The sequence below is a fragment of the Ranitomeya variabilis genome, chromosome 4 (genome assembly GCF_051348905.1).
Source record: "Ranitomeya variabilis isolate aRanVar5 chromosome 4, aRanVar5.hap1, whole genome shotgun sequence".
Lineage (NCBI taxonomy): Eukaryota > Metazoa > Chordata > Amphibia > Anura > Dendrobatidae > Ranitomeya > Ranitomeya variabilis.
The window spans coordinates 201,989,644-202,002,546 of NC_135235.1; the positions used below are offsets into that span (position 1 = coordinate 201,989,644).

Below are 12,903 nucleotides of genomic sequence, written 5' to 3' on the forward strand. Positions count from 1 at the left end.
AATCCGGTTTAATGTTCGGAGTTCCAGAGGAACTCACGTGTGAAAGAGAGATTTTTTCCCGATCCAAAATTCGGGTCTCCATTGTTTTGAATGGGATACAGGTTCTGGTTCAAGTTCTGGTACCCGCCCCCAACTTTAGTCCAAACCCGAACTTCCACAGGTTATAACTCCTCACTTGATTTGCAGAGATGTCATTAAGCATGTGTAATACTTACGGCATTGATAGGATGGACAACACTGGGTGTTTGTGTCGATAAAATGAGTTGGGGCTTGTCCTCCATCACAAAGAGGAGGTGGGCTGCATGGCTGACAACCTATAAGATCAGTGAATTAAACCATATTTTATTCATTTCTTTTTAAATATAACAATAGTAAATCTCTAGTTCTCTATATTGAAAAATTGTATTCACATTTTTTAAAGTTTTTATTCTCGACAGGTGAACAAAACATATTTTGATATTGACATTTCAGATTCCATTGGTTTCACATATTTCAGCACAAACAGTTGATTATGTGGCTGTCTTGTTCCCCATTATAATAATGGAAGTTTGTTGTAAGGCTGTTGAAACACAGTGGTGGGTCCAATGTAAGGATTTCATGAGCAGCACCTCTCCTCAAAATAAGAATAATCCACACCACCAAAAAATATCCCAAGACCCACCTCAAACTGTGAAAAACATGGCAACTAGAGGGCCTGCCAAAGATCTCCCTCATGTGGCCTCAAACAGATCCCCTCAAAAGCATTCCAAATATCTCCTTTGGACGGCCTGCTTCAGATCCCACTCATAAGAACTGCTACTAATCTCTGTCAGAGAACATCTTAAAGATCCCCTTCAAAAGGCCTGTAACAGATCACCCCCAGATGATCTGGCACAAATCTCGTTCATTGCATCTGCCAAAGATCCCTCTTAAAGGGCTTACCAAAGATTCCCTCAGAGGACCTGCCAAAGATTTCCCTCAAAAGGCTTGTCAGACACCCCCTCAGAGGGCCAGCCAAAAATCCCCTCAGAGTGACAGCTACAGATCTCCCTCAAAGTTCCTGCCAAAGCTCCTCCTCAAATGACCTGCTAAAGATCCCTTGAAAGGCATGCCACAGATCTCTCTCAAAGATCCCCCTTGTAGGTTCTGCCACACATCCCCCTCAGAGGGACTGATACAGACCCTTGTGATGCCCAAGACTGGAAGTTTTTTTGTGTGGCAAGTAGGCCTATTGCAGCTCTCTCTTTTATTCTATACATAAAGCTTAATCTGTTGTCACTACAGAGAGCATGAGAAAGTACCTGCAGCCCATACAGGTCATACCAGTAGTCCTCCAGGATGGTACATTTATATGTGCAGCCACAAGAAGGTTTGCTCTGTCCCCCAGCACATTTTCAAGAACATGGAGCAGACACCAGGACATGAGGCATTACATGATGAAAGCAGACAGGGCTGCAGAAGGGCACCAACTAAGCAGCGGGGAGTGTTGTCTACTCTTTTGTGAAAGGAGATGCAGGAGGAGCATTGCCAGAGCCCTATAAAATGACTGCCAGAGGCTACCATTGTGCATATTTCTGACAAAACTGTCAAAACAGACTCCTTGTGGTTGGCATGAGGGCCAAACATCCACTAGTGGGATCATCTGTGCTTTCAGCCCAGCATTATGTAGCTCAATTTGCATTGACTAAATTGGCAGGTCCATCATTTGCATTCACTAGAATTCGGAGGTCCACTATTGTTGCCTAATTCTCTTCAGAAATTAGAACAGGTTCATACTGAGCACAGGTGCCAAATGGGAAAGAGTTTGGAGATGCTGTGGTGAACATTATGTTGCCTGCGATATCATCCAGTATGACCTGTTTGTTGGTGGGCCAGTGATGTGCTTTGGTAGCAAATCATTAGAGGGTGGCACAAACCTCCACATAATAGTCCACGGGCACCCTGCTTGTTGTTAGGTTCTGGGATGTAATCCTCAGAGTCATTGTCAGAACTTACGCTGGTGCAGTGGGCCTTTCGTTCCACCTGGTTCAGGGTAATACTTGGTCTTTTATGACCAGAGTGTGTATGAAGTTCCTGGATGATGATGGCAGTGATGCCATTGATTTTCCAAAACCTGAATTCAATTGAGAACTTCTGAAATATTATGTATAAGTGCATCTGCTGCTGCCAAGTAGTGTCACACACTGATCCACGACACTGATTAATGCCCTGATCCACGACTGGAAGGAAAACCCCAAGGATACCATCTGCTTTATCATCTTGTGCGTGCCCAGACCTCGTATGGCACGTGAGGGCCATACATACTGTGTCCTATTATGAGGTACCAAGAGTAACTTCACACAAATTGGATTTTCAGTGATTTGCAAACCAGTCTTCAATTGATATCACATTTTGTTATCTAGGAATTAGACAATTTCCTCTTATGTCAGTTCAGATTTTTAGCTTGAATTTGTTGTTCATCGAGATTTCAGCATTCCCTTAATTTTTCTTAATTCAACACATAGGCCCATAATGTGTCTATGTATGTAGCCACTAAAATTTTGATAAATTATTTAAGGTATCTCAAATAGATAAAATAGTCTAAATACTTCACAATATATGATAAAATTGCTTACGGCATTCATTGACTTCACAGCATTCGTCCTGCCTAATAAACTCTTCAATTTCTCCTTCCTTGGTGCACACTGTAACTTCACATACAGCATCTTTGCAGAGTTCCTGTAATATGAAATATGATGTAATAATTCTTATAGACTATATACCAACAGAATAACCTTATATGTATAAGATGTCACACAGTGGCTACTACTTACAGGTGGTGGGGTTGTGCGAGGAATGGGTGTTGTTGAAGGTGGGACTGCAAAATGTAAAATAATCAATCTCAACGAGAGATTCATAATCAAAATTAATCACAACTCAAGAAATAGTATCTATTAACTAAACACAACATAGAATTTTTCCATGGCTTTATTCCATAGGTCTACTATACCTTCACCAGTCCTAAAAAGCAAAATATTACTGATGTGTTGACTTTTCCTAAGTCTTTTCCTAAGTTTTTTATGCAGACGTTCGTGTAACACGATTCGAGCATGGAATGCGATACATGGACAGGCCGTGAGTCTCCCAACCCAAACTCGACAGCCTGATATTAGGTGGTGTTGGGGGTGGGATAGTCAAGGCCAGTCCGTGCTCGTACCCCGTTGCATGGATGAGCCATTATTCCTATCAATTTTTCAAATACAAATCCAGAATCCCAAATGATGGTCTAATTTAAGCCTCACCCCTTTACAAAAAATATATTTTCCATTAAACATAAAGAAACATAAATCCCCCCAAAAAGAAGTATACATACTGCATTCAAAGATCGGGCAACAGTCATCATCTGGGTTATATCTTGACATCACTGTGTCACGGTCATCACAGTTGGGAAGGGGACATCCGGATCCATCACAAATTGGCTGGTTGAAAAAAGCAAATATTCATGTGAGTAATGTGAAAAAATCTGTTGGCAATAAATTTGTCGCTGACTAAATGATATATGATATATTATTGGTCATTCTGTGTGCATGTTATATGTGGTCGACCTTTCTAAACAGGCTATGAAGTGACCGTCGATCGGCAAACAAGTAGCTGATTGGCGGTGGGTTAGTGTCACAGGTTGGGTGATGAAAACCACCTTTATTTCATTTTACCATGATAGAAACTCACCGGTGTAATTGGGGGAGGCTGTAGAAAGAAAAATATATATATTAATTTTAGAAGAGATAACATTTATCTCACTAGGAAAAAATTACAAGATGTGCCAAGTCTACAAAACTTCTAGTCGGCAATCAAACCCTGTCAAAATGCACATTCTCTGATTCATTTACAGGGGTTGAGTTATGCAGACAATCTTGGTCCACACAGTATGGATATGACTTGATAAAAATGGGTTCCTGATTTTGAATGCACTTCATGAGCCAAAGAGGAAAGCCATTGGATCACATGAATACACAGCTTGGAATACAAGAGCTCAAGCAGCCCGAGCAAGGACTGTAATGCATGGACGGCCTACGAGCCTCTCGAGCTCAACAACCTCATTGGCATAAATGAGGGTGTCAAATTTGGATTGGGATACACATGGACAATCTGTGCTCGGACTGAGTTTCATGGACATCTTCATGAGCTGCAGCTGAGCTAAGACCAGCCTGAACTTCCCTCAGCAATAGCACCTCAGATAGGTTCAGACTGGCCCACAGGAGAATAAGTGGATTCTCCGGTCCGCCCCTGTGCATGAGTAACTCACTTATCCCCCAAAAGAGCAGTAGTTGGCCTAATACATTTGATTCACTATATACAGAGTTGGGCAGCATCTCATCATTCATTCCTCAAGTTACCCAATTTACTATTATAAAGAAGCTAAAAATTGTGAAAAGGAGTAATTTAATATTTGCATTACATGTCAATGTTTTGACACCCCAGTCTGACAATGGCCACAGATGGCATCATGTATGTGGTGGTTCTCAGGGCTCTCGGAGAGCAGTCACACATTACTGACATAGCTAATGAGCCAGCTCCAGTGACACAATTTGCATCATCTTAACTTAGGTCCTTTAATTAAAGTGAAGGGAAATCTTAATATTTCACAATTGCACCAATGCCCAAAGCAAGGTCCACAAAGAGATGGTTGGGGGTGTTTGGTGTTGAAAAAGTTGACCGGCTGCACAGAGCCCTAACTTCGACTCTATCGAAGACCTTTGGGATGAACTAGAATGGAAATTGTGAGCCTGGCCTCTCCTCCAACATCAAGGTTTGACCTCACAAATGCTCTTCTAGATGAACAGTCAACAATTCCCACAGACACCTCCAAAATCTTGTAGAAAAACTTCCCAGAGAAGTGAGAACTGTTATAGCAGCATTGGTGGGACCAACTGCATATTAATGTCTATGGATTTAGAATTGGAGATCATAAAAGCTCTGATAGCTGTAACGTGGAGGAGGCACAATATTTTATCTTTATAGTACGCTATACAGAACACAGGCAAAAATATGATAAAAAAATAAATGAATGAATTAAATAATTACAAAATTAATTTAATAATAAGTCAAACTTTTGGAAACTTACAATTGTTGGTGGAGGAACTGTGAAAGAAGACAAAGCAAAAGGACATTAGTTAATATGGAAATCTGTGTGATAACATCAGCAAAAACCAAGACCCATTGCCAAAAGATACTTAAAAAGGAATCATACTGTCATATTGTGAATGCATAGGAGGCTATGGGGATAATATAGTATAATTGGATTTTTAGGGGATTTTATTCTTTTTATTTAGCTCTAACGAGGGCCTCATAAAAGACTGGTCATTAACTTACTGCACTGGTAGCTCTTGCAGCATGGGTCGTTGGAGGAGACTTCAACCAGGGAAGAATCTCCATAACATGGTGGCACAACGCAGGTAACGTCTTGGCACTGTAATAGACGTACAGGTCAGTAGTGAGTTTTATCAATCTGTACCATACCGGAGTCCAAACCCTTGAGGTGTAAATGAAGATGCTATATAAGGAACTGTATTATTTACATGGGTGTGTACATGGTGTTAAGAAGGATGGAGCTCCCCACAGAAAAACCCCAATACTCACAAAACGACTTTATGTCTTAGAATTATTTATATATGGAGACCATATGTGACATTATAAGAACTAGTTGTGATGAGAATTGCCCTGTTACTCATATTGGAGGGCGGTCATACCTCTCCGGGGGTTACAGGAGGCACCAAGGTGGTGGGCACTGCCAACAAAACATAAGATAGGTTTGTGTTAATTAATACTGTTATGTGCATAATTCTTATATTAGTTCTTGGATCTTTTTGAGATTGGTAATAATTATGCATGGCTCAACACTATGAACAGGGGTAGTAAATCATTTTGAGGTTTAGTTGTCTCACTTACGGCATGCATATTCTGGGCAGCAGTAAAGTTCGGGGTCTTGAGTTCTGAAAGGTGGTCTGCCATCTTGACAATCAGGTGGAGGACTGCATTGTTCTGTGCATTCTGTAATGGAAGACCGTGTAAAGTTTTCTCTATACAGATCGCAAATAACGAGAGTGAACTTCTTTCACCACCAAAATGAAAGGTAAAAGGAGGATAGATGGAAAAGAATCCAGACACTTAGGTTTGAATTAAGTTTGTTGGCAACCAACTCCAGTTTGACATCTGCACCCCCCATCTGACTCCCTATTATAGCACTGTTTAAGAAAGGGGCAGCACATGCACATGGCAATCTCCAGTGTAGTACATGGTAACAGTGATGACAGTGAAACTATAGACTCGAAGACTTCAAGAGAGCCATATACAAGTGTGGTCAATGGTCGCCTCTCTACACCTTCCAGGTTACTCAGACACAGGAAGACTAAATATCTCTGGAAAGTGAGAAGTACAAGTGACAGAGGGGAGCAGAATATATACTATAGAAACAGTGACTGCAAAGCGAGTAAAGAAAATGTTGGATGAAACAGTTGACCTGAGCAGAGCAGATGTGTGGTGAAGGCCTCCTAGCTTCTCAGGATGTTGAAGGATCTTGGCAATGTGCCCAATGTAACCCCCATGTATTAACATTCTGCCCATCACATTAAAAACATAGGTTTAGTAATGCACCAATTTGGATAACGTTAATAATTCTTACGGCAGACGTAAAGTGGACAACATGGATCTGCCCATTCTCTGAGTTCGGGAGTGGCGCCTTGCTTGGAACAGGTCACAGGCTCACAAACCCTATTCTGGCATTGGTTCTGGAATACATCAGCAGAGTAAAGATCAGATAAGAAACATGAATATAGCTGCAATTTCTAAAATATATGTAGACTATGAAATTTCATTTGTGAGGAGGTAGGATGGTCATTTGTTCGATATATGTGGACTGCTAAACCTCGTGAAGACTCTCAGATATGTTTGTGAACGCAAAAAGTGATGTTTGATTCTTACCCAGGTTCACTTGGGCTGGCAACTATTCATCTATTATCTATCTATCTATCTATCTATCTATCTATCTATCTATCTATCTATTACCTATCTATCTATTATCTATCTATCAAGTTTCCATCTATTACCTATCTTTTACCTATCTATCTATCTATCTATCTATCTATCTATCTATCTATCTATCTATCTATCATTTGTCTATCTATCTATCTATCTATCTATCTATTATCTATCTATCTATCTATCTATTATATATATCTATTATTTGTCTATCTATTATCTATCTATCTATTATCTATTATTTGTCTATTTATCATCTATGTATTATCTATCCATCTATCATCTATCTATTATCTATCTATTATTTATCTGTCTATCTCTCTATCATCTATCTATCATCTATCTATTATCTATCATCTATCTATCATCTATCTATCATCTATCTATTTATTATCTATCTATTATCTCTCTGTCTCTCTATCTCTCTATCTATCTATATTATCTATCAATTATCTATCTATTATCGATCATGATAAATATGCATATTAATATTCCATATTATTACACATTATAATATAGCTGGAACCTACCGGGGTAGTCGTGATGGGAATAGTCTGTAAAAAAATGCAAAATAAATATTAGGTAAATAATTATAATTGCAATCACTTACTATTGGGCCTTCATATAAATTCTCTTACATGCCCCCTCGGACGCTTTTAATAAGTCCCTCCAGGTCACTTGCCATGCATTGCGTCATCACATGACCACAGTGACTACCATCTCTAGTAGACCTAGATGCTTCATTTTAGATGTTACAAGACCCCTAGTTGCAACAGTTGTATGCAATCCCAAGCAAAATGGTTAAATTCTGTAGAAAAATCTATAGTTCCTAAAATATTCCCAATGATTCCTTTAAGTTTTACACATTCGAGGCTGAAGTAGATCCATGCCATTTTGTAAATTCAGCATTAAAATGGCAAATTGAGATGAGGAATGATCCAAATAAAAAAATATACAATAATGCTCAATAATCTGTATTAAATCTCAGACTGTGTTTTTCAGATTATCGATCACCTACCGGTGTTGGAGGAGGAGGAGCTGAAAAAAAAGAGGAAAAATGTTATAATTGATAAGATGAATATTTTACAAGTAATATAGTAATAACCCTCTTCACTTCACTTGCAATAAAGATTCAATTCACTGCCCAAAACCTAAATCCAAATATCTTGACCAGTAAAGAGTATCTTGATGACACCTTTTCCCACCAGAACATCCCACCAGCTCTTCCTTCTAGCCTTTCACCACCCAGGAATGCAACACTGCAGAGAATTAGGGAACCAGTAAACCGCAGCTGGAGTACTTACGGCATTCGTAGGTTGGACAACACTCGGTGTCTGTATTGATAGCAGCAAATGGGATTTGTCCATCACAATATGGAGGAGGGCTGCATGGCTGGCACGCTAGAAAAATCAACACAATTTTTAATGTTAACATTTGTGGAACCCTGCTTCTTTTGATTTGCCAAAATTTGCTGTAGATAGAAATAGAAAAGAATGAGGAAACCTTAACTAGTGAGATCTATTACACACCCATAATGGGTCAAATTGGCAGATTTGCCGAGCTTACGATGGACCGCCAAGCACACAGTTATGAGAATTAACAGGTGTTATACAATGCTCCTAGAGACCTTCTGCTGCATTTCCATAAACTCTGACTGGACAGGAGATATTTACTGAAGAGGTTCATCCAAGATACACCACTTGACAGAAAGGTCTCACCGAACCGCAAGACTCTAATTTTGGAGATTGGCCAGCCTCATAGATATTTCTATCCAGACAGTGGCCCTTCAACTGTAGTAATGTGTTGAGACTTGAAAGAAAATTGTGAAAATTGAGTCTCAACCATAGTCATGGCCTGAAGTACCCCACCAACTTGTCGTGACCAAAGTTCCTAAACCTTTCAAATGCTCTAACCGGGGACCCCTTAGTTAAAGCTAGGTCAAATATCCTAAATATGACTTGTAATACAATAGCTTACTGCATTCATAGACATCACAGCAATTGTCCCGGTCGACAACCTCGGCTTTAGTCCCTTCCTTGGTGCACTCTTTGACGTTACACACAACGCCGCTACACACGTCCTGTAATATAACATGGTTATATCCACTGACTATCAGCAGGGAAAGCTTTTATGTGTGACATCATTCATTTGGTGGATATGGGTAATACTTACAGGGGTGGGTTTCGGTGGACTTGTTGGTGGTGGGACTGCAAAATGTAAAATATTGTAAACAAAACAAATAGTTTGTTTCATAAAAGTCACAAACTTCTAGGCAAAAATTAATCATGTGTAAGAGAGATAAGGTCTAGCAGATAAAAATCAATCATAAAAGAGATAAGATCCAGCAGATACAATCAAGAACATCAAATAAATAAAATCTAGCTGATAAAATCAATTATAAAAGAGATAAAATCTAGCAGCTAAAATCAACCATAAAAGAGATAAAATCTAGCAGATAAAAGCAACAATAAAATAGATAAAATCTAGCAGATAAAAGCAACTATAAATGAGATAAAATCCAGCAGATAAAAGCAACCATAAAAGAGACAAAATCTAGCAGATAAAAACAACCATAAAAGAGATCAAATCTAGCAGATGAAATCAACCATACAAAAGATAAAATCTAGCAGATAAAAGCAACCATAAAAGAGATAAAATCTAGCAGAAAAAAAACATAAAAGAAATCAAATCTAGCAGATAAAAGCAACCATAAAAGAGATAAAATCTAGCAGATAAAAGCAACAATAAAAGAGATCAAATCTAGCAGCTAAAATGAACCATAAAAGAGATAAAATCTAGCATATAAAAGCAACCATAAAAAGATAACATCTAGCAGATAAAATCAAACACATAAAATAAATAAGATCTGACAGATACAATCAACTATAAAAGAGATAAAATCTAGTAGATAAAATCAATTGCATTAAAGAGCTAAGATCTAGAATATAAAATCATTCACATACTAGAGATAAGATCTAGTAGGTAAAATAAATCATAAAAGAGGGAAAATCTAGCAGATAAAATCAATCACATAAAAGAAATAAGATATAGCAGATAAATTCATATATGGAATTGTTGCATCAACAAAATCAAAAGTAGGAAATAGGAAATAATTTCTTCAAAATGATATCCATCCATTAATATGTGTATATCAGCAGTGATGTATGATATAATGTAAAAAAAACCCCACAAATTGTTGGATATAGAAATGTATAACACATAGTATAATATATAATATAACAAGTTGCTTCCATTAAAATTCCATTCATTGTAAATACAAACATTGGACAAATACACGATGCAAATATTGACTTACTGCATTCATAGATGGGGCAGCATTCATCGTCTGGGTTATATTTCGTCAGCACAGTATACCCTTCATCACAATCAATGAATGCACATCCGGAGGCATCGCAGGGTGGCTGAGTGAAGAAAACCAAATGCTCAGTAGTAAGTAATGGAAGAAGGCCTATTAAGCTCAAATTAGTCCCTGACAAAAAAGGTTTCAAGAGATCTGTCACCAGATTTCACAATATAAAGTGCATGCATATTGAAGAATTCTATTGGCCCTGATGAGCCTGGTGTACAGACTTTGAAAATCCATGTCAGAATGAATGTATGATCCCTTTTTATTATTTTTTTCTGGCTGATAATAAAATGAGCATTATATGAGATTAATATTAACATCAAGATTATATATTTTTACTTATATACAGTAGAAGTTTAAAATACATACACTCATCAGGTATAAAAGATCTATTTAGTATTACATGTAGTCTGAATTATAAAATCTGGTGACAGATCTACATTAAAGAACTACTCCAGTGATTTTTTTATTGCCCTTGTTATTAGCAATTAGTAATGCATGTATCCTGTGTGCATTAAAGTACTAACTCATCGCTGTTGTTTGCCGTTTCCAGCGCTGCGCCGTTCCTCTGCTGCATCATGTGACTTCAGTTTTTTTCTTACAGGTTCATACTGCAGACCATTAATTCCGTTCTTAACGTAAGTCTATAACAGTCTAATTCTGAGTCTGATAGAATTACATTGAGAAAGTGTCCACAGAAGACTCTGGGTGAGCGGGCAGGACACAACTGCAATCACATGATACAGGAGAGTGCTGGAGAATCGCTGGAAACGGCAGGAGACAGCAATAACAAGTATTTTAGTGCATGCAATAAAAATAAATTATTTATTGTTACAAAGGGGAAAATTTAAAAAAAATCCAATAGAGATCCTTTATGTTAGTAATTAGTTAATTTAAACTAACTTACCTTTGAAGTTGGTGGACTCTGTAAAAAAAAAGAAATATTAAAAAAAAAGCAAATATATAACATGTTACTCATTAGATAAAGACTAGGAGCCCAATTCATTATTGCATTTGTGCCTTTTTTTTGCTTATTTTTTGGTTCTTTTCACGCAACTCTTTTTTCTTTTAATGTGTTCTTTTTTAATTTATTTTATATAAATTCACCTGATTTTATTTCTTATATGTTTGCCATTGATAGCGGGGGGGTCGGGATGAGATGATTATTTCCAAAAGTTTTTTGGCCGATTCATCAATTGGAACTTTTTAAAAATTCATTAAATTTTTACTCTAGTTCCCCTCTGGAGTGATTTTATATACTCGAATATTTTGGGCGTCAATTTTTGCATCGTTCGATATGCAAATTGCCTTAGAGAGGAAGAGGGCTAGAAGTCTAGTGCAGTGCCACCTATCTCCATCATTCAATGAAACTTGCAAAACAGGTGAAAGATGAAAGCAAAGAGTATTTTTTTTATTGTGCCCGAAATGCACGAATCACGTTTACCATTTTGAAGAACTCAAAGAAAGAAAAGTCTATGAATACCACAAGAAAAAATAAAGAAACATAACTTTAAAAAAAACTCTCTACAAATGAGCCCTATATACTTTGTCTACTAAACCATAATCTGGGCCTGCTCGGGATCCTCCAGTAGACAAATTTTGATGGTATACACATCGTCTTACTGATTTACTAGGTTTGACTTGCACACACAATCCCTGTCCAAAAGCTGTGTCATGGGCATGACTTCATAAAAAAGGTCCCTCAACGACCCAGAGCAGGGAAAGAATAGGTAACTGGAAAAACCCAGACTGGCATTTTAAAGTATATTCCTACAACTGTGGGATCTGAGCTACTGCTCCTATTCTACTCTACTTCTCCTCTATTCCTACAGCTGTAGGTTCTGAGCTTCTACTCCTATTCTACTCTACTTCTCCTTTACTTCTGCTCTATTCCTACAGCTGTAGGTTTTAAGATTCTACTCCTATTCTACTCCTCCTCTACTTCTGATCTATTCCTACATCTGTAGTTTCTAAGCTTCTACTCCTATTCCATGCTACTCCTCTACTTCTCCTCTATTCCTACAGCTGTAGGTTCTGAGATTCTACTCCTATTCTACTCTACTTCTCCTTTACTTCTGCTCTATTCCTACAGCTGTAGGTTCTAAGCTTCTACTCCTATTCCACTCTACTCCTCTACTTCTCCTCTACTTCTCCTCTATTCCTACAGCTGTAGGTTCTAAGCTTCTTCTCCTATTCTACTCTACTTCTCCTCTACTTCTGCTCTATTCCTACAGCTGTAGGTTCTAAGCTTCTTCTCCTATTCTACTCTACTTCTCCTCTACTTCTGCTCTATTCCTACAGCTGTAGGTTTTAAGATTCTACTCCTATTCTACTCCTCCTCTACTTCTGCTCTATTCCTACATCTGTAGGTTCTAAGCTTCTACTCCTATTCTACTCTACTTCTCCTTTACTTCTCCTCTATTCCTACAGCTGCAGATTCTAAGCTTCTTCTCCTATTCTACTCTACTTCTCCTCTATTCCTACATCTCTACTTCTCCTCTACTTCTCCACTACTTCTCCTCTATTCTTACAGCTGTAGA

The 12,903-nt window shown here is 38.1% G+C and overlaps 1 protein-coding gene across 1 annotated transcript in view; it reads right to left on the minus strand.

Annotated features, from left to right (window-relative positions):
• Window positions 1–12,903, minus strand: part of LOC143770229 (uncharacterized) — a 263,961-nt gene that overhangs the window by 19,334 nt on the left and 231,724 nt on the right. Inside the window, exons 182-198 of the mRNA XM_077259650.1 lie at window positions 11,271–11,288; window positions 10,313–10,418; window positions 9,169–9,203; window positions 8,974–9,076; window positions 8,301–8,396; window positions 8,015–8,034; window positions 7,527–7,550; window positions 6,641–6,746; window positions 5,908–6,009; window positions 5,709–5,746; window positions 5,332–5,428; window positions 5,084–5,100; window positions 3,688–3,705; window positions 3,332–3,437; window positions 2,793–2,836; window positions 2,595–2,697; window positions 216–314 (exon numbers count right to left, since the gene is read on the minus strand). Of these exons, the coding sequence (XP_077115765.1) occupies window positions 216–314; window positions 2,595–2,697; window positions 2,793–2,836; window positions 3,332–3,437; window positions 3,688–3,705; window positions 5,084–5,100; window positions 5,332–5,428; window positions 5,709–5,746; window positions 5,908–6,009; window positions 6,641–6,746; window positions 7,527–7,550; window positions 8,015–8,034; window positions 8,301–8,396; window positions 8,974–9,076; window positions 9,169–9,203; window positions 10,313–10,418; window positions 11,271–11,288 (1,132 nt within the window). The remainder of the gene's footprint in view (window positions 1–215; window positions 315–2,594; window positions 2,698–2,792; window positions 2,837–3,331; window positions 3,438–3,687; window positions 3,706–5,083; window positions 5,101–5,331; window positions 5,429–5,708; window positions 5,747–5,907; window positions 6,010–6,640; window positions 6,747–7,526; window positions 7,551–8,014; window positions 8,035–8,300; window positions 8,397–8,973; window positions 9,077–9,168; window positions 9,204–10,312; window positions 10,419–11,270; window positions 11,289–12,903) is intronic.